Genomic DNA, 26,869 nt, shown 5'->3' on the forward strand with positions numbered 1-26,869 from the left:
GTCCTTAAAGCATTTGGTGTTGGCCCTCATTTCACTTCGCTAGTTCAACTTCTCTATAAGACCCCGGTGGCATCCCTAAGACTCAATGCCTCACAAACTGAGAACTTTACTCTAGCTAGGGGTACACGCCAGGGGTGTCCTCTGTCCCCCTTGTTGTTCGCCTTGGCCATCGAGCCTCTTGCTTTAGCAATTAAACAAAATCCACGTATCATTGGCCTACGTCTGGCTTACAGAGAGGAGAAGGTGCAAATGTATGCAGATGACACTTTAGTGTACTTGGGTGACACACACGATTCATTGACGGAACTTCTGACGCTAACTGCAGACTTTGGACGTATTTCGGGCCTTAAAATCAACCCCTCTAAATCTACACTTTTTCCAATAGACCCCTTAAATGGTCCCCTGAACCCGGATTGTGCAAAACTACATTTGGTTGATAAATTTACGTATTTGGGAATTCACATTGCTACCCCTGTATCGTCCTATTATACTCTTAACGTTGCGCCTTTACTCTACTGGGCTCAAGCTAAATTTCAGGCATGGGAACTTCTCCCTTTGGGTCCGACTGGGCGCATACAACTTATAAAGATGGTGATTGCCCCGAAAATTCTTTATGTACTGTGGCATGCGCCTATTAAGATTCAAGCCCCCTTTTTTGCCCACTTAACGTCCCTCTTCCGGCAATTTATTTGGGGGAACACCAGATGCAGGCTGTCCGTTAAAACACTGCAGCGACCCAAAAATGATGGGGGCATGGCCCTCCCAGACATGTATCTGTATTACCTCGCGGCCCAACTCTCACAAACCCGTACTCTGAAAAGTGCTCTGCCTGAGGACGCCCTATTTCAGCTATGGCAATGTTTATTGAAATCTGATCTCCCCCCTTTCTATGCCATTCTGGCCCTGAACCTGTATAAGACAAAGCAATTGGTGAGTGATTGCTCTCTGGTAGAATCGCAAAAATTCTGTTTGCAACGGTCTCTCCAACTGGTCCATCCAGTAGTACTAGAACTGCAAACCCCTTTATGGTATAACAGTAAACTTGCTCCTCTAGACAAGCTGTCCTCTCCAAAAGAGTGGATCCAGGCGGGGATATGGTCTGTAGGCCAGGTTTGGTCCGACAATGGTATGGTTCCCTTTAGTGAGTTAAGGCAGTCCTATTCTTTGCCCAATTCTCAATGGCTAATATACCACAAAGTGAGGGCTGCGCTTTATAGACTGAATAAATCCAAACGTCTGCAATTTGGTACCTCTTCCATAATGGAACTACTGATTTCTGAGAACTCCCGGCACTCTATCACTCTTTTCTACAAAGAACTACAAAATTTGGTTTTGCGGAAAACTTCTATAAAAGCACGGGCGCAATGGGAGCGCTCCATTGATTATATTACTGACGATCAGTGGGCCCAGGTGTTGTTAACCCCTCTGTCTATTTCACCCATATATAAATACAGAATTTTGCAACTGTACTTGATACATGGGGCGTATTATACCAGATCTCGGTTGCATAGGATCAATCCTGATATTCCGGATACTTGTGTTAGGTGCAATGCGGCGGAGGGAACTTTACTACATACGTTCTGGTCCTGCCCTGTATTACAGGATTATTGGGCCAGGATACAAACACGTATTACCACTATCCTAGGCTTTGAGATCCCACTTGACCCCAAGTGGTATATCTTAGGTATGGACCCCCCTAACCAGCTGACTCGCCCTGCAAAAAATATACTACATAAAATTCTATTTCAAGCGCGTAGACTCATAGCACAAGTTTGGAAATCTCAGCTCCCCCCTCTATATGCGGACTGGGAAAAATCTGTTCAAAACATGTGTAATGTAGAACAACTAATTGCTAGGCGTAACAATACTTCTGACAAATGTATGGAAATATGGCAGCTGTGGATCCTGGAGAATGTATAAATTCTTATGCTTACTGTATGTTCTGAGACAGGGAGAACTTGTTTTTCTGTATTGATGTGTCACCGCTGCTCTTTATGACTTGACAACATTGTATGATTCTGTACGGTTTAACATGCCTATGTGTGTAATTTCTTTTGACTGTACCAAATAAAAATCTCACCTGAGTTAAAAAAAAAAGTGGGAGCGCAGGCGGCTTTCTAGTTTTTATCCATAGAATCCCTGAAGGAGGAGGCATCAGGTACCGGAAGGCCCGTATTTTTCGAAAGTCGACATTTCAAGACCCCAGAGGCAAATCCCACACTGGAGGAAGTCAGCGAGAGACCTCTACTCAATGTAGAGGGCTTGAACACCCCAATTTGTCAGTCTAGCTGAGCCATAAGTTATAATTAAAGTAAATAAAAAAACAAACAATTTAATATGTCCTCCTGAGGACATAACTTAAACTGAGCTAATCTCCTCCTGCTGTGGGTATAGCCAGTAGAGTAGAAGCCAGGATTTCCTAGTTTTGTCCTGCCTCCTACTGGTACAAGCTATACCCACTGTCCCTGTGTCCCCCAAGCAGACCTGGAGAAATATGGTTTTATCCTAATCACCGGAAATTTCTTACCATAGTGTTTCAATTTATAGTTTATCTGCGTTGCCTTTCCTTTGATTTCATGCTTCATTAAAGGAAAACTATACCCCCCCCAAACAATGTAGGTCTCTATAAAAAGTTATTGCATAAAACAGCTCATATGTAAAACCCTGATTCATGTATATAAACCATTTTCATGAGTAGTAGTATGTGCCATTGGGTAATCATAAATCATAATTAGAAAATTGCCATTTTAAAAAATGGGGGGCCACCCCCTGGGATCGTACAATTCACTGTGCACACAAACATACCAACAAACCATACATGATCACATGAGCCAATTAACAGTGAGTTGTGTCTTTTGCTTCAACACTTCTTCCTGTTACAGTTAGAGTTGTAGTATTTCTATTCAGGTGATCTCTGAGGCAGCACACAGACCATCACAAAATGGTGGTTCAAGGCAAGAGATGTAAAAGGGCAATATTTACTTAAATATATATACCAGTTTGTTTAGATTCTTTTAAAATGCCACTTACTATGATATAAACTAGCTGTTGCTTAAGTATTCATTTTGGGGGTATAGTTTTCCTTTAAAAAATTTGTGAATCCTAATCAGCACAATGTCTTCACCAAATAGGTTTGGAAACAAAAAGGAGAGGAATACAGAGTCACTGGCTATGGAGGCTGGTGCTGGATCAGTAAAACACACGTATCTAAATTTGTTTCTCGGTTTCCTGGAAACACAAATGTCTTCTATAAGAAACACCTTGGTAAGTTACTACTTATGCTGCTTCCTTGTACCCTAAATTGCTTTGATGGCGTATATAGGGCTCTTGCTCTCTAATTGTTTATTGTACTATATATATTAAGGGTTCTCGCTCTTTGTGAAGTAATTTATTTATTGTACTAAATGGATTAAGGTTTGCTCTTTGTGTAGTAATTTATGTATATAAAGCCCTTTAATTCTTGGCCAGGAACAGAATTCTGCTGTAGCAAGCCATAACATTTATCACTCTATAATATATTTTCACTTCAGTAAAGGGCAGAGAAAAGGCTGAAAGTCTGCCATCATTAGACAAAATGAATAGCCTGGAAAAAATGAAACTAGAAGATAGTGTAAAGCTTGAGGAGTCTGAGAATGGTATGATGGAAAATTCCAAAGGCATATCCAATCCAATGGATTCAAAGGACCAAATGAAAAAAGAGGAAAGTGAAAAAGAAGAGAAGATGGAAGTTGATTTCACACCTACTGAGAAAGTCCCTGCAATTAACAAAGGTAGGCTTGGTCTGGGCCCAGCCTTAGTCTAGGGCCACACTACACAGATCTTGGCCTGCAGAGAAACGCAGGCAGAGAATCTGCTGCTCCTCTGCCTGCACCAGAGTGGAGGAAATGATTCTGGGTGCAAGCAGCGCAGCAGGGTAAAGGATACTCATCCTGCGTTTCTCCGCAGTCAGGGATTCGTATGGTGGCCCTAGCCTTAGAGCTGTGCTAGAAGCTTTATACAGATGGATATTTTTTGGTTGTGGTCACCATTGGTTATGCAAGTTGTGTCAGATCAGTCAGTCAAAGGATGTAGCAGGTAGGTTATGTGTACTTAATGAAAAACAAATAATTCAAGGAGACAGGCCCAGCGATTATCTGCCTTGGATTAGCAGTGATTGGCATTGCCCTGCCAATTGATCCTGTCTCTGTCTCTTTTCTGACTTCTATTCAAAAAAAAATCAATTTACCTGACGTCCGTACCAATATGATTTTCTTATAGTGACCATTATCTTAATCTTCAAAACAACTTACACCTCTGTATTTGTTCAGTCTTCCTTTTATTTTTTAAAATTTGCACCTCACTCTGTTATTTTACCCCAAGCTATTACATTACATGCTATTAAATTGTAGATGTCCGGAATGTGATGGTTATAAGTAGTAGTCCCTTCATAACCAATTTGTCCCATTCTTTCCTTGGGCTCTTTTTTTAATCCTTTTCTTTCCAGAATTGCACAACTCCCATTCTTACAAATAGTCTACATCTAGGTTTCTCCTAAGGTCTTCCTCCTCTTTCAGTAAAAGAAATCATTGTGTACTATCTTGCAATATGGTAATTCCCATCCCAGAAGAAAATACACATGCTACATCTACTCTTCTCATTCATTCTGCCTCCTTTGTTTGCTGCTTTTTCTGATAGCATTTTGCTGAGCAATGCATAACTATAAATATATAAATGCAAATAACTTAATCCTATGTGCTACAAAAACAGTTTTGCACTGCAAAATTACTTTCTAAATGTGTATTTACAGATCATAAAGAGTTGCACTGTGAAACCAATAATACAATTAAGGAAGAACCAATGGAAGTGGACGAAACCAAATCTAAAGCTTGTAAGAAAGAGGAAGAGACTTTTCCTGATGCAGATTTAATCAATGTTAGTGAGGGCTTCCAGGCAAGAACTTGGTATAAAAAGAAAGTAAAAACATCAAGGTTAGATGGGCTGCTTGAAAGGCGTGTCAAGCAGTTTACACTGGAAGAAAAACAGCGGATAGAAAAATTAAAATTGGAGCATGCTGCCAAGAATGTCACAAGTTTTTCACACACTCAACCGCAAAACATTTCCAATAGCAGCAAGTCACTCTACAACCAAGATAAAGAGGCATCTGCTACCCATGGGGGTAGCTTAGACAAGACAGAAATTCCAAAACCTAATGAGAACTGTAAAGATACTGGTGGTACTAAACCCAACACACTGTCCTCGGGTATGCTCCCTGAAGCCGAGGCCAGAAAAAGCAGTTCCTTATCTGTTCCCAGTCTTCAAAGACCGCAACAAACAGAGAGTATTGAAAACAAAGCTAATGTAATACAAAGGGAAGGAAATGAAAGATGCTCAGAAGCTCAATGGTCCGCACAGGCAACTGAATTCAATTCTTCAAAGTCAGAAAATCACAGTCAAACAGGGGAAATCCATTCTCCTGTAATTGCTTCAGAAGGTGAAGGATTAAATAAAGACATTTCTGGAAATTTCTCTGTGGTAAATGATGCCAGAACTAGCAGTATACTGTCTTCTCCAGTGATACCTGCACACAGTGCAGAAAACTGTCCTGAAAGCTGTTTACCCAATAAAGAAGCATCTGAATTCAAGTGTCAGACAGTGGAGCATTTAACTGAAAAGCCAAATGCCCTAGTTGGGGACGAGGAGATGGATTGTAATTTAACACAAAGAAAAAGTGTTGAGGAAAGTCATTCATCTGATGACTGTAGTAGTAAGGATGAAAGCATCAAAAGTGAACTTGCAATATCTGAGACTTCAGATGAAAAAATAAATTGCTCAAAATCTCTGGCCTGCAAGTCACTGTGTGATGTATTAGATTCTCCAAACCCCACAGTTAATGGAGACCAGCCAGGTAGAGATGAGAATCTGGATGGGGATGGTATTAACTTTTTGGACCATACCAGTGAGAGAGACCAACATTGCAATAAGAAGGACAAACATGTAATACAAAAAAATGGTACAGAGGAAATCATAGCATCTCGGGTCAATGGAAATGATGTGAATTCTAATGAGTGCTTAGCTAGTGATAGAAAGGCTGAGATCAGGAGTGTTCGGGGGATTGAGCCAAAGGCAAACAACATCTCAAAAATTGTCTCTGAACGTGATGTTAAATCAAAGGTATCCACAGGAAAACCTCTTATGAACGGGGACATGAGCACTGAAGATGCACAAAATTCTAGATTTTTTGATGGGGAATTAAAAGAAATGTTGCATTTTGATGAGGAGAAGTTATCGCATTCGAAAGAGTTTGTCTCTGAGGAAAAATCTCTTGATTTTACTGGAATAACCTCTCCATCCTCAAGCACAAGAGACTGTTTGCCTGGTGCCAAAGAAGCCATGGAAACAGAACGGATACAAAAAACAAGTCTTTCTTCTGTCTCATCAAGGGAAGATTCTAGTTTGAGCAGTGATTTTGCCAACCATAATGGTGTGCACTCCGACTCTAGTGGAGAAAAGCAAATCACGACTGTTATTACCCAAGTTACCACAACGTCAACCATGTCTGTATCTAAGACGGTTGTTGAAATGTCGTGTCAGTCTTCTAACGGAGCTGGGACAACTATTGTTTCATCCACGGAGAATACTTCCATTTCCAGTATGACTAAAACCACTACCATGACAAAAGTAACTTCCCCTGATCCAAACTCTGTTACTGAAGTGGTGTCTGTAAAGGAGCAAAATAAAGCCGTTGTGACCACAACTGTTACAGATTCGTTGAACACTTCTGGTGGGACCATTCTGTCCTCTCTAACTGTGAGCAAAGAATATTCCACAAAAGACAAAGTTAAACTGATTAAATTCACCAAGCCTAAAAAGATGCGCTCAGGAACAGCTCTCCCTTCTTACAGAAAGTTTGTTACCAAGAGTAACAAGAAGAGTATCTTTGTCTTGCCAAACGATGAACTGAAAAAGCTCTCTCGGAAAGGAGGTATTCGAGAGGTTCCTGGATTCAATTATAATGCCAAACCTGTGCAGGATATTTGGCCCTATCCTTCCCCCAGACCAACATTTGGGATTACATGGAGGTTAGTAATACTTACCTGCCATTGATTCCTTAAAAAAATATCACATAAAATATGTAGAATTGTTACTGTATCTGCTAGTCTTTGTTGCACTTTCTTACCCTCCTGTTTCCTAAAACTTTCACCAAAACCGTGCCCTTTGGTATATTTATACTGAGGTTTGCAAGTCCAAATGTTAAGCTGCTCTATAAGTCACTATAAAAGTCTTACTAAATGTGTCTTGCAGATATCGCCTTCAAACAGTAAAGTCATTGGCTGGTGTGAGTCTCATGCTGCGCTTGCTGTGGGCAAGTATACGATGGGATGACATGGCAGCTAAGCCCCCTCCAGGTGGAGGGATAACAAGAACAGGTATGTCTGTTCTCTTGTGACAGTCGAGATATAATAATTTCTCAAAAGTGCATGTATGTGTTTGGCATGTTCAATTTGGTCATTCCAAACCCTTAATCCATGGTTTTGGATTCCAGATAACGTTGTGGGTAGGGCTGCTACTGCAGAACTGGTTATTGTAGGAATAAATTTCTAGTTTTTCAGAGGATTATAAAAACAATAGTGTCAAATCTAGGAAAATGTAAAATCAGGGAAATGTTTTATCCATATTATACAGGTGGGGACAAAACAAAATAAAGGAAAACTTAAAATAAGGGGATGTTAAATTAAGGTTTCACTGTATGTGCATAGATAGAATATAACGAATGTCTGTGCTATTCTAGAAACCTCTGAAACAGAGATTATAACCACTGAGATCATCAAGAGGAGAGATGTTGGTCCGTATGGGATACGATCAGAATATTGTATTAGGAAGATCATTTGCCCTATGGGTGTTCCAGAGGCACCAAAAGGTTTGCGGAGTTCCATTTCCATTTTCTAGCACATGGCAAATATGTTTACTTCTCTATGGCCTACCTGATAAATGTGTGCATGCAAACAACTCCATTATTTGTTGTAAGTGCTCCCCTACCCTTGAAAACTTCTAAAAAAGCAGGTGCATAACTAACACATAACTTCTAAAACAAATGGTGTAATTCAATTTGTCCTGCACCGCAATACCAGCAGAATTCAGTGCGCTGGATGTGACTACCGTGATATAGGGGATGGTAAAAATCCCATTTAAACTATCTTTTCTGTGTGCTTATTGTGTTTCTTCCTCCCAGCACTGTGGTTTTCTGGATAAGGGATCTTTCTGTTATTTGGATGTTTTTACCTGTCTAAACCCAATAGGTTTGTTTTTACTCCAATATGGATTAATGATATCTTAGCTGGGATCAAGTACAAGGTACTGTTTTATTATTACAAAGAAAATGGAAATCATTTTTAAGAATTAGCATTTTCTATTGCAGATGTCTGTGGGATAGGGATCATGGGTATAGCATCTAACGTGGGGGGGGGGTCCTGGCCACCAATTTATTTTTTTACCATGTGGGGTCCTAGCCTCCAATATTTTTTAATGGGGATCCCTGACCACAATTTTTTTTCCATGGTGGGCCCTGACCGCCAGTGTTTTTTTTTATTAACATGTGGGGGGCCCTAGTTTTTTTTTACTGTGGGTGGGGGGGTGGACCTGTAGGTAGGGTTGCCACCTTTTCTGGAAAAAAAATACCGGCCTTCCTATATATTTATCTTTTTTCCCTATTAATAACATTGGGATCAACCATCATTTTTATTGGCCAGGCCGGTAAAATGCCAGCCAGGTGGCAACCCTACCTGTAGGTGGGACTTGCACTGGGGTGGGCACAGCCCAGGGGGCCCAGGACATTTTGTCGTATGTAGCCCTGGGATTTCTGATGGTGGCTCTGCCTGGAGTTCTCTCGCTGCAGAATCTCTCTAGAGATTTCCCCCACTGTGTGACATTTGCAATGGGGCTACTAAGTCTCCTAGTGAGCGGGTCACACAGCATCTATAGGCTCCATGATAACATGAGCCATGGCTGTCCAGTGCAGTATGAAGACATATGGACAACCAGACTGAGATATTGGGTGTCCAGGGTCTGTGAGTATATTGACTGAAATGGCTATATAGAGTCTGCTAGCTATATAGAGCCTGTCATCTATCTAGCTAACAAGTGCCTGCACTTGCACACACCCACGCAAACATTTGCACTTTGTCTGCTTCCGGTATTCTTCTTCGGTCATTATGATATATTTTAGCATTTGGAGGACATCTCGGTTGACAGATGTTTATGGAATCTTTCTGTACAGGCTATGAGCAAATATTGAAGTCTGTTCCTGAACTGTGCTAATTTCAAGGGAATACCTATGCTACCCTACATGTTATCGCTCTCTCTACAGGCTATGTGCAAATTTAGGGGATGTTCCTGCTGAATTGTGCTTTGTACAGGGAAATATCTGTATAGTTTTATGTTATATCTCTTTTCAGGATTTGAGCAAACTTAGGACGTGTTCCTGGGGAAATGTGCTTAGTATAGGGCAATACCTATAGTATCTACCTATAGACCTTTATAGTACAGGTATGGGACCCGTTTTCCTCAGAATTACGGGATTGCAGTCTCCAATAGACTCCGTTTTAATCAAATCATTCAGACTTTTTAAATTGATTCTCTTTTAAAACAATAAAACCGTACCTTGTACATGATCTCAACTAAGATATAATTAATCCTTATTGGAGGCAAAACCATCCAATTGGCTTAATGTTTAAATTATTTTTTGGAAGACTTAAGGTATGGTGATCCAAATTACAGAAAGACCCATTATCCAGAAAGCCCCAGGCCCCATTCTGGATAACAGGTCCCATACCTGTATCACACTGTTCAGGCTATGAGCAAACATAGGTGGGCTGTTTTTGTTTAATTGTGCTTTGTACTGGGGAATAAGTAGTTTTATAAGCAATCCTAGATGATGGTTATTGCTCCTGCTATGCCAGTGTAAAAAATGTGTTGTTGACTCAGGATGCATTGGCTACAAAGACACACTGCTGCTAGTAAATATGTAAGAGGATTTTGACCTTAGAGGAGGTCTATGGAAAATATTCTGTATGGCTGTAACTCCAGCGAACAATGTTAGTGCATGCAACACTGATGCTGCTGCTTTTACTTTGTAGCTTGTTTAAAAAATTAAACTGGCTAATACTCCTGCCATTCAACCACTCACCATACCTTTTCAAGAATAGATCTAGCACTGGTGACAGCTGACATCCTTCCCCTCATCGATAGGACACTGTTCCTTCCACATATTCTCTCTGACCACTCTCCACTTTTACTCTCTCTCCGCTGGTTCAATCCAACAGGATCCAGACTGTGGAGACTAAGTCCCTTATGGTTGAATAATAATATAGTAAGGGAGGCCAACTCTGAAGGATACTCAGATTACTGGACACAAAATGCAGACACTGCCCCCCAGGCAATTCTATGGGATGCAAGTAAGGCGGTTATGCGGGGAGTATTGACAAGAGCTATAACACAAGCATGCAGACAAACACAAGACATAATAAGAAGAATTAAAACAAGCAGAAAACAAACACTGCAAACCCCATACCTACACACTCCTACAAACCAAACGCAACGCCCTAGAACGGCAAAACACCCTATTAACAAAGAAAGCACTACTATACCAATCCGAAAGAATGTTGAACGAGGAGACAAAAATGGGAGATTGTTGGCATACTTTGCAAAAACCCAAAGTCCTACAACAGCCGTGTCACATATAAGGAGGACAGATGGAACAATGGTTACAGACCCCAAACACATAGTAGAAGAATTTGCAACCTACTACCAAAATTTATATCAAACTACTAAACTGCACCCAAACAATGTGCATACTCAATTCTTAGATAATATAACAATTCCCAGTGTGCACGTGCAAGATAAAATCTTCCTAAACCAACCAATAACCATAGAGGAAGCATCTCTTTCTGCCAACAAAACAGGGATAGATGGCCTACCATCCAACTGGTATAAGAGCCTAACAGAGCACTAGCCCCTCGCTTATTAAACACACTGCAGAAATCATTTGAGAAAGGGACCCGTCCCCCCTCATTTGGAGAAGCCCTCATTGTAGTAATTCCAAAACCGGGAAAGGACCCTGGTCAGTGTAGCTCGTACCAACCAATTTCCCTCATAAACACAGATGCAAAAATCCTTGCTACAAGATTACAAAGGTATATAATAGATCTCATACACCCAGGTTTTATGCCCGGCAGATCAACAAACATTAATATTAGGAGACTTTATACCAATTTATCGATCTAACATGAAAAAATGGGAAATAGAGCAGTAGTCTCGCTAGAATCGGCAAAGGATGGCCCTACCTCTGGGAAATCCTTCCGTAGATTTGATCTGGGCAGTCAATTTATTAAATGGATTCAGATGCAATACCACCAACCAACAGCAAGAATCAGAATTAACGGCCTGATAGCAGACCCTTATCGCCTAGCTAGAGGCACCCGCCAGGGTTGCCCCCTCTCCCCTTTTCTCTTCGCATTAGCAATAGAACCCCTTGTCATTGCAATCCGCGAATCAGATCAAGTAATCGGCCTCAACCAAGGCCCCATCAAAGAAAAAATATCCTTGCATGCGGACTATATCAAATATCTAGGCCTCAATGTACACCTGGACCTTACACAACATACACAAAAAAACCTGGATCCTATAATCACAAAACTGGCTAACAATCTGCAAGCCTGGGCAAATCTCCCACTAACCTTATGGGGAAGAATTCATCTTAATAAGATGATCTACCTCCCCAGATTCCTATACCACTTACACAACACCCCAATCTGTCTTCAAAAGGATCAACCACTTAGTTCTCCCGTTCATCTGGAACCAAAAAACCCTTAGCATTGCCTGGTAAAACTGATGGCAGAACTGAGGCCTAGCCATGCATAATTTTCAATTATACTTTTTAGCACCTATGATTAAGGGATTTGTTCCCGAAACGCGTTAGGTTTTACAGCAGCAACCCCAATAAAACCTATTCCAGAAGTGCCGTCTACCTGTTTTTGAGTCATTATACTTTTTAGCAGCCCAGCTATACTACCTACACTGGTGGTACCATACTGATCCGTATAACCCCAATATGGCATTACAAGCCACATTAGTACAATTGCTAGAAGGCCTTAGAAACCTACCGCACGGAAAGCTTACAGATGTGGGTACTCTCCCACCTACAATTACCACACCACATTCTACAGAATGGCACCTTCATTACTCATGAAGCACTCCAAGCTAAATGCTCCACATCAAACGTACCACTATTCATGTATTTTCAAATTCGACATATATTCAAAGCCCAATTTGGCAACCTTTCTCTCACCCTATCTAACTTGGCAATAGAGGAAACTCTAGTAGTAGAACTACCCAACAAACTGGTGTCAAAGCTATATCGAAACATGTTCACTTCTGTTCCCCCCCCCCCTTTTAATCTGGCACAAGAGAAATGGCAAGAAGGTATCCCTGAGCTCACCCAAGATGATTGGTATGAGGCCACTGGAAATATGTATATTAGCTTAATAGCAATACGGGATAGACTAATTCAGTATAAGGTCTTTCACCAACTTTACATAAGTCCCCAAAAGATAAAGAAGATGGGTTAGAGAGAAGATGAAGTCTGTCCTAGGTGTGGAACTCCTACGGTCAACTTCCTACATATGATCTGGGAATGTCCAGTGATAGCTGTCGCAAATAATGACAACACTAGCAAATACACTAGACTACCCACTTTCCTCCATGGTATGTCTATTGGGAATAGTGGACCAATTGGTACCTACGATACATGCAAGATTGTGGCTCCGGGTCCTGCTCTTATGCCAAAAAATGTGTAATAATGCATTGGATGTGGCCCAACACACCCACAAGAGACTCCTGGATTAATTTAATTAATCAGACAATACCTAAAATTAAATTTACCTATGAAGCCAGAGGCAGTTCAACCAAGTTTGAAAAAACATGGAGTCCCTGGTGGGAGTCAGGGCCGGGGGCAGAACCAAGGGACATGGAGGGTTGGGAATGATGTATTGCATGTACAAAACTTTATCTTTCACTAAAGCTTACAGAGGTGTGTTCCCTGTTTCCACTGAGAGAATAAAACCACAGACAAATGAGATGTTAAATACAAATGTTTATTAACACTGGCTAAACAAAGAGAGAAATTATGCATAAACCACTTAATCCCACTGGATAAATACCAAGACAAAAAAGTACCCCTTACTTGTGCCACCTCATTTGACATGGCTCTGAGCCCTCTTTATCTATAATGTCTTTGTAATTTTTCCAGAATCTCCTATTCCCCAGAGGAAGGGGCTTCGATCAAGTGCCCTGAGGCCCAAAAGACCAGTAATCCCTAAGCAGACAGGTCCTATCATTCTAGAGACTTGGGTCCCTGAGGAGGAACTGGAGATATGGGAGATCAAATGCTTTTCGGAAAGGTAACTTTCAGTTCCACAGTCCGTATAGGCCAAACCCAGCATGGCATGGATAGGTGGTATGTTCAAAGCTATCAAGATGTGTGATTTCAGTGTCCTCTGTTTGCAGGGTGGAGAAAGAAAAGGTCCAGGCTGTGGAGCAGCAGGCTAAGGTTAGTGATCAGAAGAAGTCAGAGGAGATGAAGGCCCAAGTGGAGGCTCAGCTAAAGCAACAGCGCTTGACCGCTCAGCAGGTGACGGGGATAACTGGTCCCACCTGTTAGAACAGCTTGGCATGTGTCTGAATGTGGGGGAACTGTGGGATGATCATACATGTAGATCTTCTTCATTGTATGTGCACAGTCATGGCAGCAAGCAAAGTTACACGGTGCCCAGCTAAACCCTGCCCCCCCCCAATAATGCCCTACACCTTTAATTAATGCACTTTGCATATGAGCTTTTATCCAGAACCTCTGCCAGGCTAAAGTATTCATTTCCCCAGTACTTGCCCAGATAACATAGCTGTAATTCTCTGTACATCCTGTTCATGGGCTGCTCTTTCCAATGGTCCGACAGAAACCTCCCGCTTAGATTGTGAGTAGGGCATTTAATGTGCTGCCTACTTATAAACTGTGTTCTGTTCCATTCATAAACAAATACCTGCTGTATGGGTATGTGTATTTAAGGTATGTTTTGGTATATTTCGTGTTAATGTGAGTTAGCTGACATGTCCTCAAACAGAAACGACTGGAGCAGCAGAAGCAGCTGCCTTGCACGAGCAATACATCTAACACCTCCACCAGCAGCAGCATTGCAAATTCTTTCTCCACTCCCCACAAAGTGATGGTAGGATCCGTTACCCCTGGAACCAAAGTTGTTCTTGCAACAAAGGTCAGCTCTCCAGCAGCTGTGACATTCCAGCAGAGCAAGAACTTTCACCAGACGTTTGCAACTTGGGTTAAGCAAGGCCAGACTACTACAGGTAAATGGGCCCTTGATCTCTGCTGCTTGCCATTCACCCTCTATTATCCTGTGTTTGAAAGCCTGTGTTTGTCTTGCACATTTTTGTTGAGGCAGTTACCAGACTATGTTGTTTGCAGCCCCCAGCACAAACGTTACATCCAGTCCTACCATCACTACATCGGGCCAGACCTACCAGATTACTGGCAGCCCAGTTACTATGGCTGGCAAAGTCATCACAAAGCTTCCTCTGCCAGTTAATAGTAAGCTAGTTGCAGTAAATGTACCATCAACCCAAGGAGGTAAGGCTTTATCTTGAAAGCAACATTGTCCTTAATGAACCAGTGCTTACTCCTTCCCTAATATCCCATTGTCTCTTATAAAGCAGTAGTTCAGGTGCAGCAAAAAGTACTGGGACTCATTCCTACCAATGCAGGAGGACAGCAGACGTTTACAACCTTCCAGCCTCGGACAGCAACTATTGCAATTCGACAGAGCACACCAGGGACTACTTGTGCTACAACCACCAGCCAGCAGGTGCGCATTTGCTATGGGTTTAAGTAGGGACAGGCAAGTATGGTAAGACTTATGGATATTAGAGTTGATGGTCCCATTCTGTATTTCTGACCAACTCTATACAATGATAGCCTGGGTTGTTAACTTTTTCTTATCTCTTACCTCAATTTCTTTATTCTTTTAAACATTTCTCCTTCTTTCTCCACTTTGTTCTCATATTAAGAAGGGGAATGACCATGGTAAAGGCATACAGTATATGGATGGTTAGGAGGGCTCACCGACAACTGAGCCCACCATTTGTTTTCCTGGCATCCCCGTAAGCCAGTCCGACACTGAATCTATAGGAGTGTCTGATTTGTCTCACCCTGTGTACAGGTGGCCAGATCTGCTTGTTTAGAGAGGTCACCAAATGTCTGGTTGATCCGATCTTGGGCCCTAGGTCCCATGATCAGATTGCAATCCTGGCAATGCAGGTGGTCAGTGTGTGTGAATTAACCAACCAATGTGATCCAAAATCCGATGGACATCTGCCAGTCAGGGAAGCCCATCGGAAGACCCCATACACCACTTTTATTAGCTGTGTATGGCCAACTTAACAAACTAATAATTTAGTATTGCTAATAGACGGCAGATTTTTTACTCATCCACAGGTAATAACTGCAGGGGCCCAGATAAGACCAGGGATGGCAGTTATCAGGACCCCAATTCAGCAATCTCCAGTGGGGAAAAGCTACATACGTGCACCACTTGTTGTACAGCAGGGGATGCTTCCCTCAGGTAAGCGGGGCCTTTGCTTCTCTATGAGATGGCTGTATGGCATGGATTAGATTGCACTAATAAAGATTTTCTCTTACAGGGCAACCTCAGCAGGTTGTAACTCAGCTTGTAAGAGGCCAGCCTGTCCCCACCACTGTGGCTGCTGGCACCACAGTTTCTAGTGGGGCACATAATGTTAGCACATCAATACAACAGCCACAGGCCACCACTCCTCAGGCTGCCAAACCCCAGCAAGGACAAGTAAAGCTGACAATGGCACAGCTAACACAACTTACTCAAGGGCAGGTCAGTCACTATTAAGTAGTTACACTGCTGGGGTTTGTGGTAGAAGGTGTTCAGATAGTCTACAGTTGCTACACTCATATCACATATTTTGCATCTACTTCACAGGGTGGTGGACAGAGCCTCACTGTTGTTGTTCAGGGGCAGGGACAGACTACTGGCCAATTGCAGTTGATTCCTCCAGGGATGACCATCATTCCATCCCCTGGGCAACAGCTAATGCAGGCAGCCATGCCAAACGGCACCATCCAGCGGTTCCTCTTCACTCCATTACCTGCAGCATCCTCAGCAACCAGCACAACCCAGACGCTGACCCCTTCTGCTTTCTCAGCAGGTATGTTATGTGCTGGGTCCATTGATTTAGATTTTATCACTCCAATTTTGCAAAATCAGGTTAAAAGATAGTTATTTGAACCCAAAAGTCAGTAGGAGAATTCTAAATACTTCAAAAACATCGCACCTGTAGTTGCAGTCTAAGGTATGCAGTACTTCCTATTGGCTTTAAATTCTATTAATTTGATCTGTATAAAGAAAAAAATAAATTTCTGAAAAACCTTAATTGGTTTCTTGCACCCTTTTGGTTGATTTTGAATGAACAGTTGCAGGAACCCATGCCAGCTTTAATTTATTGGCGGGATGCTGGATGTTCTATTTTAACAGTATATGGAAATAGACTTGTATTGGGCTGTACTGTTACACCCTATATAGTTCATCATTTAAATCCCTTAGAAACAGGGTTAGTACTGTTTACTAGTACTGATAAATTACTGGGATCCATGGTGTAATTTAACCTTGTCCTTTCCATGGTTTAGATTGTAATATCAAATGTCTAATTTCTCCAAGTCAGCTTGGGGGACACAGGGATAGTGAGGTATAGCTGGTACTTCTAGGAGGGCAGAACACAACAGTAGGAAAAAAGCTAGCCCCTCCTCCACTGGCTATACCCCCAGTAGGTGGAGCTTAGCTCAGTTTGTGTTGTGTAATCAGGAGGATGTGACATTTATTTTCTGTTCATTTTATTTTCTTTTTATTTTAATCTTTCACCAGGGGATACCCAGGACCTCTACACTGAGTAGAGGATTCCCATAGCTTAATTACCCCGGGTTAATTACCTCTCCTTGGGTTAATTACCTAAGGGTTACTAGAGCCAGACACAACCCCATATTGTCTAGGTGACATAGTGACCTAACGGCACCATGTCTGAGGGACCAAGCAATAGGCATTTTTCCAGGGAGGCACCTACTGACACAATGAAATTTCTAGCCTGTGCCAAATGCCACAAACGATTGCCGAAGGGGCACAAAGATCCCCTATGTGGCAAATGCAATCCACCAGAACTGGGTCCTGACTCCCCAGAACATTCTCCCCCCAGATGAACCAGGCTAGTCAAGGATTCCCCACCACTTAGACAGCATTCTCCTCCAAAATGAGCATCTCAACTGGCTACGGGGATCCCAAAATTGGCTCAATCTTTGGACAAACTTCTCTCCCGCCTTGATAATCCCAGGGGTAGAGTGTCTAAACGCAGAGCTCCTACTCCATCGGATGAAGACAGTGATTCTCCACCTAGAATTACATCACCACCTCCATTAGATTCCTCAGATTCAGACCAAGAAGGGAGTCAATCAAACACTCTTCAGAGTCTGTGGATTCTTATCACCTCTGTTCTAGAGACCCTTAATCTCCAAGAACCAGAAGTCTCTTCTAAGAGCCTTTTAAGCACCACTGCAAGACATCTCTGGTATTTCCATTTCACTCACAGCTTGATCAACAAGAGTGGGACAACCCTGAAAGATGTTTCTCTAGAACGGCCCTTCCTGTCAGTGCAGCAACCATGGGGTTAAGTATCCACCTCCGGAGGCAGGACAGAAGAAAAAAATAGAATCTCGACTCCGCCCTCTTCATATAAGCTCTTGCTCCTCCTGATTCCCCTCAGTTTTTTTCTTCTGTCCTACTATGAGGTTTGGACAGCACACTTTGTGTTATATATTTTTTTATTTCACTTTCTTTACAGGTTTTCCATTCTGAAGAAGGGAGTTATCCAGAGCAGGAGGCATCCTAGCTCTTATTCCACAATCCTGTGTCTAATCCCTAACCTGCCTCCACTCCTCAGGACTGGCGAATGGTTACCTAAAGGGATTATTTATCTACAGCACAACCACCCTCTCTCAGAGAAGGTACTGCTACCTTGCGCATCTTTCGGTTTTCCCTACAACCGCAGCAACAGAGCCACGGGTATCTAGGGGACCGCATTCTGTACTACGCGCAGTTTTTCGCACCACAACGAGGGGCGCGCGTACACGCAGAGAACGTGCTTACTGGGCGCCATCTTGGATTTTTCATCCACACGCGCCGGAGTTCACAGAGGCACTACAAGCTGAGACTTGCCACCAGACAGGTACAAGTTCAGTAGCAGTGAACCGCTACATGAGGGTTTTAACCCAGCGACTTTACTTATGTGTTTTATGGCAGTTTTTCAAACGGTTCCACATAACACGTATATTACAGCATATTGACTGTTATTATTCCCTGCATACTTCCCAGTTATGCCTATAATGCACACTGGATTAAGGTCTTACATGCCTATAGGCAGACAGGGCCATGTTTCAAGACTAGTTGGTCCCTTTAGGGCACCTTTACTTACTAAGACACATCTGTATGTTTTATTCCAGACAATACACCATGGATGCAGATTTGGGTCTGGAAGAGCTTAGGAAAGAGATGACCTCAGCTACGCCCAAGACAAAAAGGTGGTAGCTCGCTTGTCCAAGAACACAACTCTACCAACAGAGGAAGCGGCTTTCAAGGAGCCGATGGATAAGAAGATGGAAGGGTCCTTGAGGAGAGGATATACACATGCCACATCGATTCTAAGACCGGCAGTTGCATCGGCGGGATTAGCTCGCACTGCCAGATTTTGGTGCCAAGAATTGCAAAAGAATCCCCCTTCACTAGAGGTCTTACATGAAGAACTACAACGTCTTAGCTCAGCGTTCGCCTTTTTGGCAGATGCCATGGACACAGTTAGGTTGGCAGCCAAAACCAGAGTAGATACAGTAGTTGCTAGACGAGCTCTTTGGTTACGTCATTGGTCTGGAGATACAGCATCCAAGACCAAGTTAATGAACCTAAAATTTACTGGGGACACGCTCTTCGGACCAGACCTCAAGCAGATCATTACCGAAGTTAAAGGTGGTAAGAGCACCTTTTTGCCTTCAGGCAAGAAACCCAGATCAGAACAGCCCACTAGATCTTATAATAGACCCTGGAGCTCCCAGGGCCGACCATTTCGTTCCTTTCGGAATCCCACCTTTCGTACTTCACAATCGAGCGGCGACACGAGAAAAGGCAGACAAACCTGGCCCATCCAACAGAGACAGAACAGGAAACCTGTCCCATCAAAGCCCAATTCAGCCTGACTCCAGGCTAGGACAAGCGGGGGTAGGAGGTCGTCTTCAACAATTTTTTCCAGTATGGCGAGACCACATACAGGACAATTGGGTGCTCACAATCATAGCAGAAGGGTACCGAATTCCATTCGACAGCCTACCTCCTCGCACTTACAAACGCTCATCAACACCAAAAAACTCATCCAAAAGACTCGCTCTGACTACAATAGTAAACGAGCTGAAACAAAACAATGTCATTGTACCAATACCTGCCGAAGAACGTTACAGAGGTTTCTACTCGAATCTCTTTTTGGTCTTAAAGAAGGAGGGTACCTTCAGACCAGTATTAAACCTAAAAACCTTAAACAGGCAGGTGTCCAAACAGAGATTCCGCATGGAGTCCATTCGGTCGGTGGTGATGTCAATGACCCCCAATTGTTTCATGGCCAAGGTAGACCTTCAGGATGCCTACTTGCATGTACCCATCAGGAGGGCATCCCAACGATATCTACGGTTCACGGTGCTCGGGGAACATTACCAATTCAAGGCTCTTCCTTTCGGCCTTTCCACGGCACCCCGAGTGTTCACGAAAATACTCAGCCCATTGATTGCACACCTCAGGCGTCTAGGAATCTCAGTCACACCTTATCTGGACGACCTCCTAATCAGAGCTCCGTCCTACGACCAGAGTCACAACGACACCCAAATTTGTGTCACAATACTCCAACAACACGGTTGGATAATAAATTACAGAAAAAGTCACCTCACACCCACACAGCAAATTCAGTTTTTGGGAATGTTGTTCGACTCATCCCGTCAGACTACATCTCTGCCCTTGGAGAAGATTCAAACAATCGTACACGCTGCTCAACAAGTCTGCACTCAGACCACCATTTCAGCGGAACGCTGCCTCCAGTTATTAGGCTACATGTTAGCAGCATTGGAAGCACTGCCTTTCGGCAGATTCCGCATGAGAGACTTTCAGAATCACTTTCTACGCCTTTGGGACAAGAACCACTCAAACTTGTCGCAACAAATTCCACTTACCATGCAAGTCAAACGTTCACTGACTTGGTGGACAATACCTCAAAATCTTTCTCAAGGCAAGACATGGGCCTTACCCCAGTGGACCGTACTGACCACGGACACCAGCCTCACCGGCTGGGGGGCAACTTGGCCACCTCGAACTTGCCAAGGGACATGGTCCCAAGCGGAATCAAAACTTCCTATAAACGTGTTGGAAATCAGAGCAATCCGAAATGCCATAGCTCATTGGTCTCAAGACTTACGAAACATGCCACTACGCATTCAGTCCGACAATGCCACCGCAGTAGCCTACCTCAACAAGCAGGGGGGAACCCGCAGCAACAGAGCGATGAGGGAGGTAGCGCAAATACTCACCTGGGCAGAACTTCATGTTCCAGCCATCTCTGCAGTCTTTATTCCGGGCGTACTAAACTGGGAGGCGGATTACCTCAGCCGCCAGCGGATAGACCAGGGAGAGTGGTCTCTCCGCTTGGACGTCTTCGCGCAGTTGGTAACCAGATGGGGAAGGCCAGACATAGACATGTTTGCGTCAAGACACAATTTCAAAGTTCCTACCTGCTGCGCCAGGTCACAGGACCCGAAGGCGGCTTACGTAGACGCATTAGTGATACCGTGGATTTTCAAGCGAGTCTATGCCTTCCCTCCACTAGCACTTCTTCCAAGAGTGATACGCAAGATACGGCAGGAACGGACAGAAACCATTCTCATTGCCCCGGATTGGCCGCGGAGACCTTGGTACTCCGAACTCATCAACATGTCAGCAGCTCCACCATGGCGGCTGCCTCTCACACCAGATTTGCTCACTCAAGGACCGATAAAGCATGACAACCTGCAGCGGTTGCATTTGACGGCTTGGCTGTTGAAACCGAGTTGTGGCGTTCCAAAGGGTTTTCGAAAGAAGCCACTGACATTCTGTTGATGGCCAGAAAGCGGTCCACATCTAGAGTCTATCATAGGACTTGGAAAGCTTTCATAGACTGGTGTGTGCCCAAGCAGTTTCAGTGGCAGCAAGCGTCGGTTCCAACAATTGTTGAATTCCTTACTCAGGGGCTCCATTTAGGTCTCTCCTTAGCAACCCTCAAAGGCCAGATCTCAGCACTTTCTATTCTTCTACAACGTCAGTGGGCAAGGGAACCAGATATCTTGCAGTTCATGCAGGGAGTGGGTAAGGTTAGGCCTCCATACAGGGACCCAACGCCACCCTGGGATCTTACACTTGTTCTCAATGTATTACAGGGTCCCCCCGTTTGAGCCTTTGGCTTCCTGCACGCTTAAATTTCTTACCTGGAAGATGACGTTTCTCTTAGCCATTACCTCAGCAAAACGGGTCTCTGACATGGCAGCACTATCTTGTAAGGAACCCTGGCTTATTTTGCATCAGGACAGGGCAGTTTTCAGGACTATTCCAGCTTTCCAGCCCAAGGTGGTTTCTGCTTTCCACATAAATGAGGAAATTAATCTTCCTTCCTTCTGCCCTAGGCCAGCTAATCCCAAGGAAAAGGCACTACATAAACTAGATGTAGTGAGAGCGGTTCGCTATTACCTAGACAGATCCAAAGAATATAGGAAATCGGATACCTTTTTAGTTACATATGGTCAGAACAAAGGGTCACCTGCTTCTAAACGAACCATTGCTAGATGGCTGGTTGAGACAATCAATTGTGCTTATGACCTTAGTCACAAACCTAGGCCCTTCAAGGTCCGAGCTCATTCTACCAGAGCACTCGGTGCATCCTGGGCCTTGTATAATCTAGCCACTCCAGAACAAATCTGTAAGGCAGCCACTTGGGCTTCTTTGTCTACATTCGCAAAATTTTATAGACTTCATCTGTTTCATTCCACTCCTGCTGCATTTGGTAGAAAAGTACTTCAAGCAGTTGTGAGGAAACAGTAAATTGAACCCGGCCCTAAAAAAGATGGGACAGCTTTCGGACGTCCCCATGGTTGCTGCACTGACAGGAAGGGCCGTTCTAGAGAAAGATGGATTTTCGACTTACCGGAAAATCTTTTTCTAGACGGCCTGGACTGTCAGTGCAGTAAGCCCCACCCTTTCCTTACTGTTCGATATTGTTGCCTGTTGGCGAGTTGTTACTGTTGTTATTGTGAATCTCTTCTCGCTCTTTCTCTGCTATCCTTTCTTCTCCAAACTGAGGGGAATCAGGAGGAGCAAGAGCTTATATGAAGAGGGCGGAGTCGAGATTCTAATTTTTTCTTCTGTCCTGCCTCCGGAGGTGGATACTTAACCCCATGGTTGCTGCACTGACAGTCCAGGCTGTCTAGAAAAAGATTTTCCGGTAAGTCGAAAATCCATCTTTTCAAACCAACCGAAGATTCCAGAAGCTCTATCCGTTTCCTAAAGAGCTTACAGAGAAGCGGTCACTTCCACCATCAGTTGATGCACCAGTATCTCGGCTCTCCAAAAATACTTCTCTTCCAGTTCCTGACGCTTCCTTTAGTTATTTGATGGACAAGTAATTAGAGAGCCTGCTACGCTCCGCTTTCACAGCTTCTGGCACTTCCCTACGCCCCGTTTTAGCCATGGCATGGGTCAGTAGGGCCATTCAATCATGGTCAGATTTTCTTCTCAACGCCATTACCTCAGGGGCACCCTGCCATGAGCTCTCCCAATAGGCTTCCCAGATCAAGGAAGCAAATGATATGTGTTAGGCTTCTCTCGATGCAGCTCAATTCATCAGTAGATCATCGGCACTCTCTGTGGCTGCTCGCAGATCACTCTGGATGAAACTGTGGTCAGCCGATCTCTTTTCCAAAAAATCCCTCATCTCCATCCCATTTAAGGGCAAGCTTCTATTTGGCCCTGACCTAGACAAGATCATCAGACAAGCAACAGGGAGCAAAAGTACCATGCTATCACAACCTAAATCATGCCCTCCTTTCGCAGGTGAAAATTTTTCGTGGCTCCCTCACTAAAAATGTAAGATCATCACCTCTATGACAGTCCTTCTCCAACCGAGGACGTTTCTGTAGTAAGCGGAGACCACACTGGCAGAACCAAAAGCACACTCCCAAGACAGGAGACAAAACCGCCTCTGCATGACGGCGACTTTGCACCGGTAGTCACGACACCTATAGGGTGGAGGCTGAGCCTTTTCGCCAACATGTGGATCGCACTTATCCAAGACATCTGGATCCATGAAATGGTTACTTGAGGCTATCACCTCTAATTTTCATCACCTCCTCCACATCACTTTTTCATGTCCAGACTGCCACAAGAGCCAGACAAAAGATCAGCCTTGCTTGGCGTCATCTCCAACCTCCTCCTGTCAGAAGTGATCATACCTGTACCTGCCGGAGAACTTTTCAGAGGCTACTATTCACACCTCTTCGTAGTGCCCAAAAAAGAAGGGTCCGTACAACCCATACTGGATCTAAAAGAATTAAACAAATTCATCTGACCAAGGAGATTCCATTTGGAGTCTCTCAGATCAGTCATTGCAGCATGTCGTCAGGTCAATTCCTAATTTCTCTTGACATGAAGAATGCATACTTTCATGTACCCATTTTCCCTCCACATCAGAAATACCTTCCAGAATTGCCATTACCAGTTCACAAGCCTCCCATTCGGACTAATGTCGTATCCTCTGGCTGCAGCGACAGTAGTAATCTGCACTGTGGGGATTTCCATCACCCAATACCTGGATGAACTACTAATCAAGGCACCCTCCTTCACAGAGGCTTAGAGATATGTCCAGATAACCATGGACAAGTTACAGAAACTAGGCTGAGTCTTAAATCTGGCAAAGTCATCTCTGACACCCAGCCCATCCATGGTCTTCCTCGGCATGGCCTGCTGGGGGTATAGCCAGTGGAGGAGGGGTTAGCTTTTTTCCTACTGTTGTGTCCTGCCCTCCTAGAGGTACCAGCTATACCCCACTGCTCCTGTGTCCCCCAAGTGACTGAAAGGAAAGAGATTTTACGATGAGTACACAAAATCTCCTTTTTTTTAATTTCTCTGTGCTTTTTATTTCTCTACAGTGTCTGGACAGACGCCTTCCTCTCAGAATCTGGGGCAGAACAGCCAAACTCCAGCTCCTCCATTGGCCCCTTCCAAGGCAACCTGCCCACCACTGGCCCTAGACCAAGAAAAGACTGCTACGGTGCCCTCTGAAGCAATTGCCAAGGCTCAGATCCCAACATCCTCTCCACAACCAGCTCATGTGTCAGTGACATCTCCAGCCTCTACTCAGCCTAGCGCGGCATCTCCGTGTGAGCTACAGCCTCCTGTCACCCCTCAGCCCCTTGCCCATCTGCAGGCTAACACACATCTACCCTTGGAACAGCCAAGGGCTGATACTTCACAGCATAGGGAAACTATTTCTGGCCAGCCTGAAACAAAAGCTTCATGTCAAGTTTCTGTATCACAGGCTCTTCCACAAGTCACACCACAGTCACCAATTCAGAGCCGGCCTCAGACCCAGACTATACCCCTGGCGCAAGGCCAGGGTCCGCAAACTGTTCAAATGACACTGCCAGCTTCCTTCAAAATTCAGTCTACTGTACAACTGCAAGCACCAGCCCAACCACAGAGCCACATGCAGACTATTGCAGCCAATCAGGCAGTGACTGTTCAGTCCCCTTCCCGAGCACAGTTGCATATTCAACCTCCACATACCCAGGTAATTACTGTCCCTCAGCTCCAGCAACAGGTGCAGGTCCTCTCCCACTTGCAATCTCATGTGGTAGCACAGATACAGACACAGCCAGGTGGCATTCCCCAGCAAATTAAACTGCAGCTGCCCTTCCAAATTCAGCAGGCTGGTTCAGTTCAGGCACATCAGATCCAGAATGTGGTTGCTGTGCAGGCGGCCAGTGTGCAGGAGCAGCTGCATAGGATGCAACAGCTCAAAGAACAACAGCAAAAGAAAAAGCAGCAAGAAGTGAAAAGAGAGCAGAGCCTTCATACTTCCAGCCAGAGTGATATTCAGAAACAGGTAAGGAACCGCACTGCTATCACAACCCTAATTTTTGGGTTTCTTTTTGGTTCAAAGAAATTTCCAAGGTCCTTCATGTTTGTCTTTGACTAGTGTGTTCCATCGTTGAAATTTAGTTAGAAATTTTGAAAGTGCATAAATGGGTTATTAAAGGGAAAATATATTTCTTTAAGTCTCTCTTAAATTTACTATTAACAAAGACAATACATTATGAGTAGCTTAACCTGCACTCCATTCTGTATATTTGTAGTCCTAGACATGTATAGTTGCTGCCATATTTATTATCCATAAATACCAGCTTAGCGGTGTAATCTTTTGAGCTACCATTGAGGTTATTTAACGGAAATCTATGAAAAATACTTTAAAAGGAAAATTTAAAATGAACTTTCATTTTATAATAATAAGAAACTAAATATAATCTTTAAAAAATGTTGTACTTTCTAAAATAAGTTCACTGTCTGCAATCAGTCTGTCTTCATGCAGGAGTTGGATTCAGATTTTGATTCATCTCTTCAGTGGGGCTACTTGGAGCTAACCTTTTTTAAGAAGCTTATACTAAATTTTCTTTATAGTTTCTCTTTAAGCAAGTCTTGCATTGCTTGATGTGTGTACATTTAATTTCGTTTTTTGACTAGTTTAAAGCCCTTGTGTGACCCACTCTCCCTAGGTTGTAATGAAGCAGAACGCTGCTATAGAGCACTTGAAACAGAAGAAGACACTGTCCCCTCTGGAACGGGAAGAGAATCAGAGGTGAGAAAGCACTGGGTTTGTGTCAGTTCTCAGTGTCTCCGTTTAGCTTTTTCTCTAGTGATTTCTGAGAAGAGTGGATTTGTCAGTTCACTCTAAGTACAAATACTCACAAAGTGAGTGCAGGAGATTGGGTAGATATGCCGCATGTCCCTGCAGGTGATGGGAGTGATTTTTATATTCCAGTTTCTGTTATGTATTTATTTGAGGATGAAAGGTAACAGAGGGCACTTTGGGCTAGAAAAGCTTTCCCATATATATATTTTTTTTACAAATATGTATTTAAGATGGTAAAATCAAATAAACCCCCCCCCCCCAAATGACAGGGTTTAAATCACACAAATAAACAGAATGATCTTGCACACTAATCCAGCACAAAATGGCAGGTGCTACCGCAATTAGAAATTCTTTATCAAAAATTTGTAACAAACATTACAATATATATATAACTCAGTGCATAATGATAATGTTCATCAAGGCCTTAAAGATGCACACCACCCTGCAATAAACAGCATACAGTATTAAAGCGTAGACTCTGAATGAGAGAATTACCCCAACGTTTCGGCAATAACGCCTTTGTCAAGGGAAGTAGTGCATACCATCTTGCTTGCAGAATATATATCCTGGTTAGCACTAGACTACAGTGCACTAGCGCATGCACACTACTGTGCAAGATCATTCTATGTTTATCCATGTATTAATTTGAACACTAATTAATGTGGATAACTAGCTCACACATTAACTAAGCAGCCCTTGATTTCTCTAGTTGGCCCTCCTGTCATTGCAGACG

General features: G+C 43.5%; 2 protein-coding genes across 8 annotated transcripts in view; both read left to right on the forward strand.

The window, feature by feature from the left end:
• Positions 1–26,869, forward strand: part of bptf.L (bromodomain PHD finger transcription factor L homeolog) — a 69,414-nt gene that overhangs the window by 22,090 nt on the left and 20,455 nt on the right. For 4 of the 7 annotated variants that reach the window (XM_018235525.2, XM_018235523.2, XM_018235526.2 and 1 more), the window contains exons 11-25: positions 3,132–3,264; positions 3,531–3,770; positions 4,787–7,058; positions 7,282–7,406; positions 7,769–7,897; positions 13,283–13,433; positions 13,540–13,663; positions 14,151–14,391; positions 14,510–14,671; positions 14,755–14,906; positions 15,536–15,662; positions 15,742–15,947; positions 16,053–16,278; positions 24,377–25,332; positions 26,000–26,082. In XM_018235525.2, the coding sequence (XP_018091014.1) occupies positions 3,132–3,264; positions 3,531–3,770; positions 4,787–7,058; positions 7,282–7,406; positions 7,769–7,897; positions 13,283–13,433; positions 13,540–13,663; positions 14,151–14,391; positions 14,510–14,671; positions 14,755–14,906; positions 15,536–15,662; positions 15,742–15,947; positions 16,053–16,278; positions 24,377–25,332; positions 26,000–26,082 (5,327 nt within the window). The remainder of the gene's footprint in view (positions 1–3,131; positions 3,265–3,530; positions 3,771–4,786; positions 7,059–7,281; positions 7,407–7,768; positions 7,898–13,282; positions 13,434–13,539; positions 13,664–14,150; positions 14,392–14,509; positions 14,672–14,754; positions 14,907–15,535; positions 15,663–15,741; positions 15,948–16,052; positions 16,279–24,376; positions 25,333–25,999; positions 26,083–26,869) is intronic. The other 3 variants (XM_018235524.2, XM_018235527.2, XM_018235530.2) reach the window with 3 other exon arrangements.
• LOC121398307 lies at positions 16,297–24,352 on the forward strand. Its single transcript, XM_041577386.1, has 2 exons — positions 16,297–18,342; positions 18,617–24,352. Exon 2 carries the CDS (start codon positions 19,418–19,420, stop codon positions 21,203–21,205), a length of 1,788 nt encoding a protein of 595 aa, XP_041433320.1. The 5' UTR covers positions 16,297–18,342; positions 18,617–19,417; the 3' UTR covers positions 21,206–24,352.

Source organism: Xenopus laevis, chromosome 9_10L, assembly GCF_017654675.1.
Source record: "Xenopus laevis strain J_2021 chromosome 9_10L, Xenopus_laevis_v10.1, whole genome shotgun sequence".
Classification (NCBI taxonomy): Eukaryota; Metazoa; Chordata; class Amphibia; order Anura; family Pipidae; genus Xenopus; species Xenopus laevis.

Bases quoted from the DNA above. Each gene is read 5' to 3' on its own strand.
- LOC121398307 (XM_041577386.1), top strand. From the start codon at position 19,418: ATGGCGAGACCACATACAGGACAATTGGGTGCTCACAATCATAGCAGA.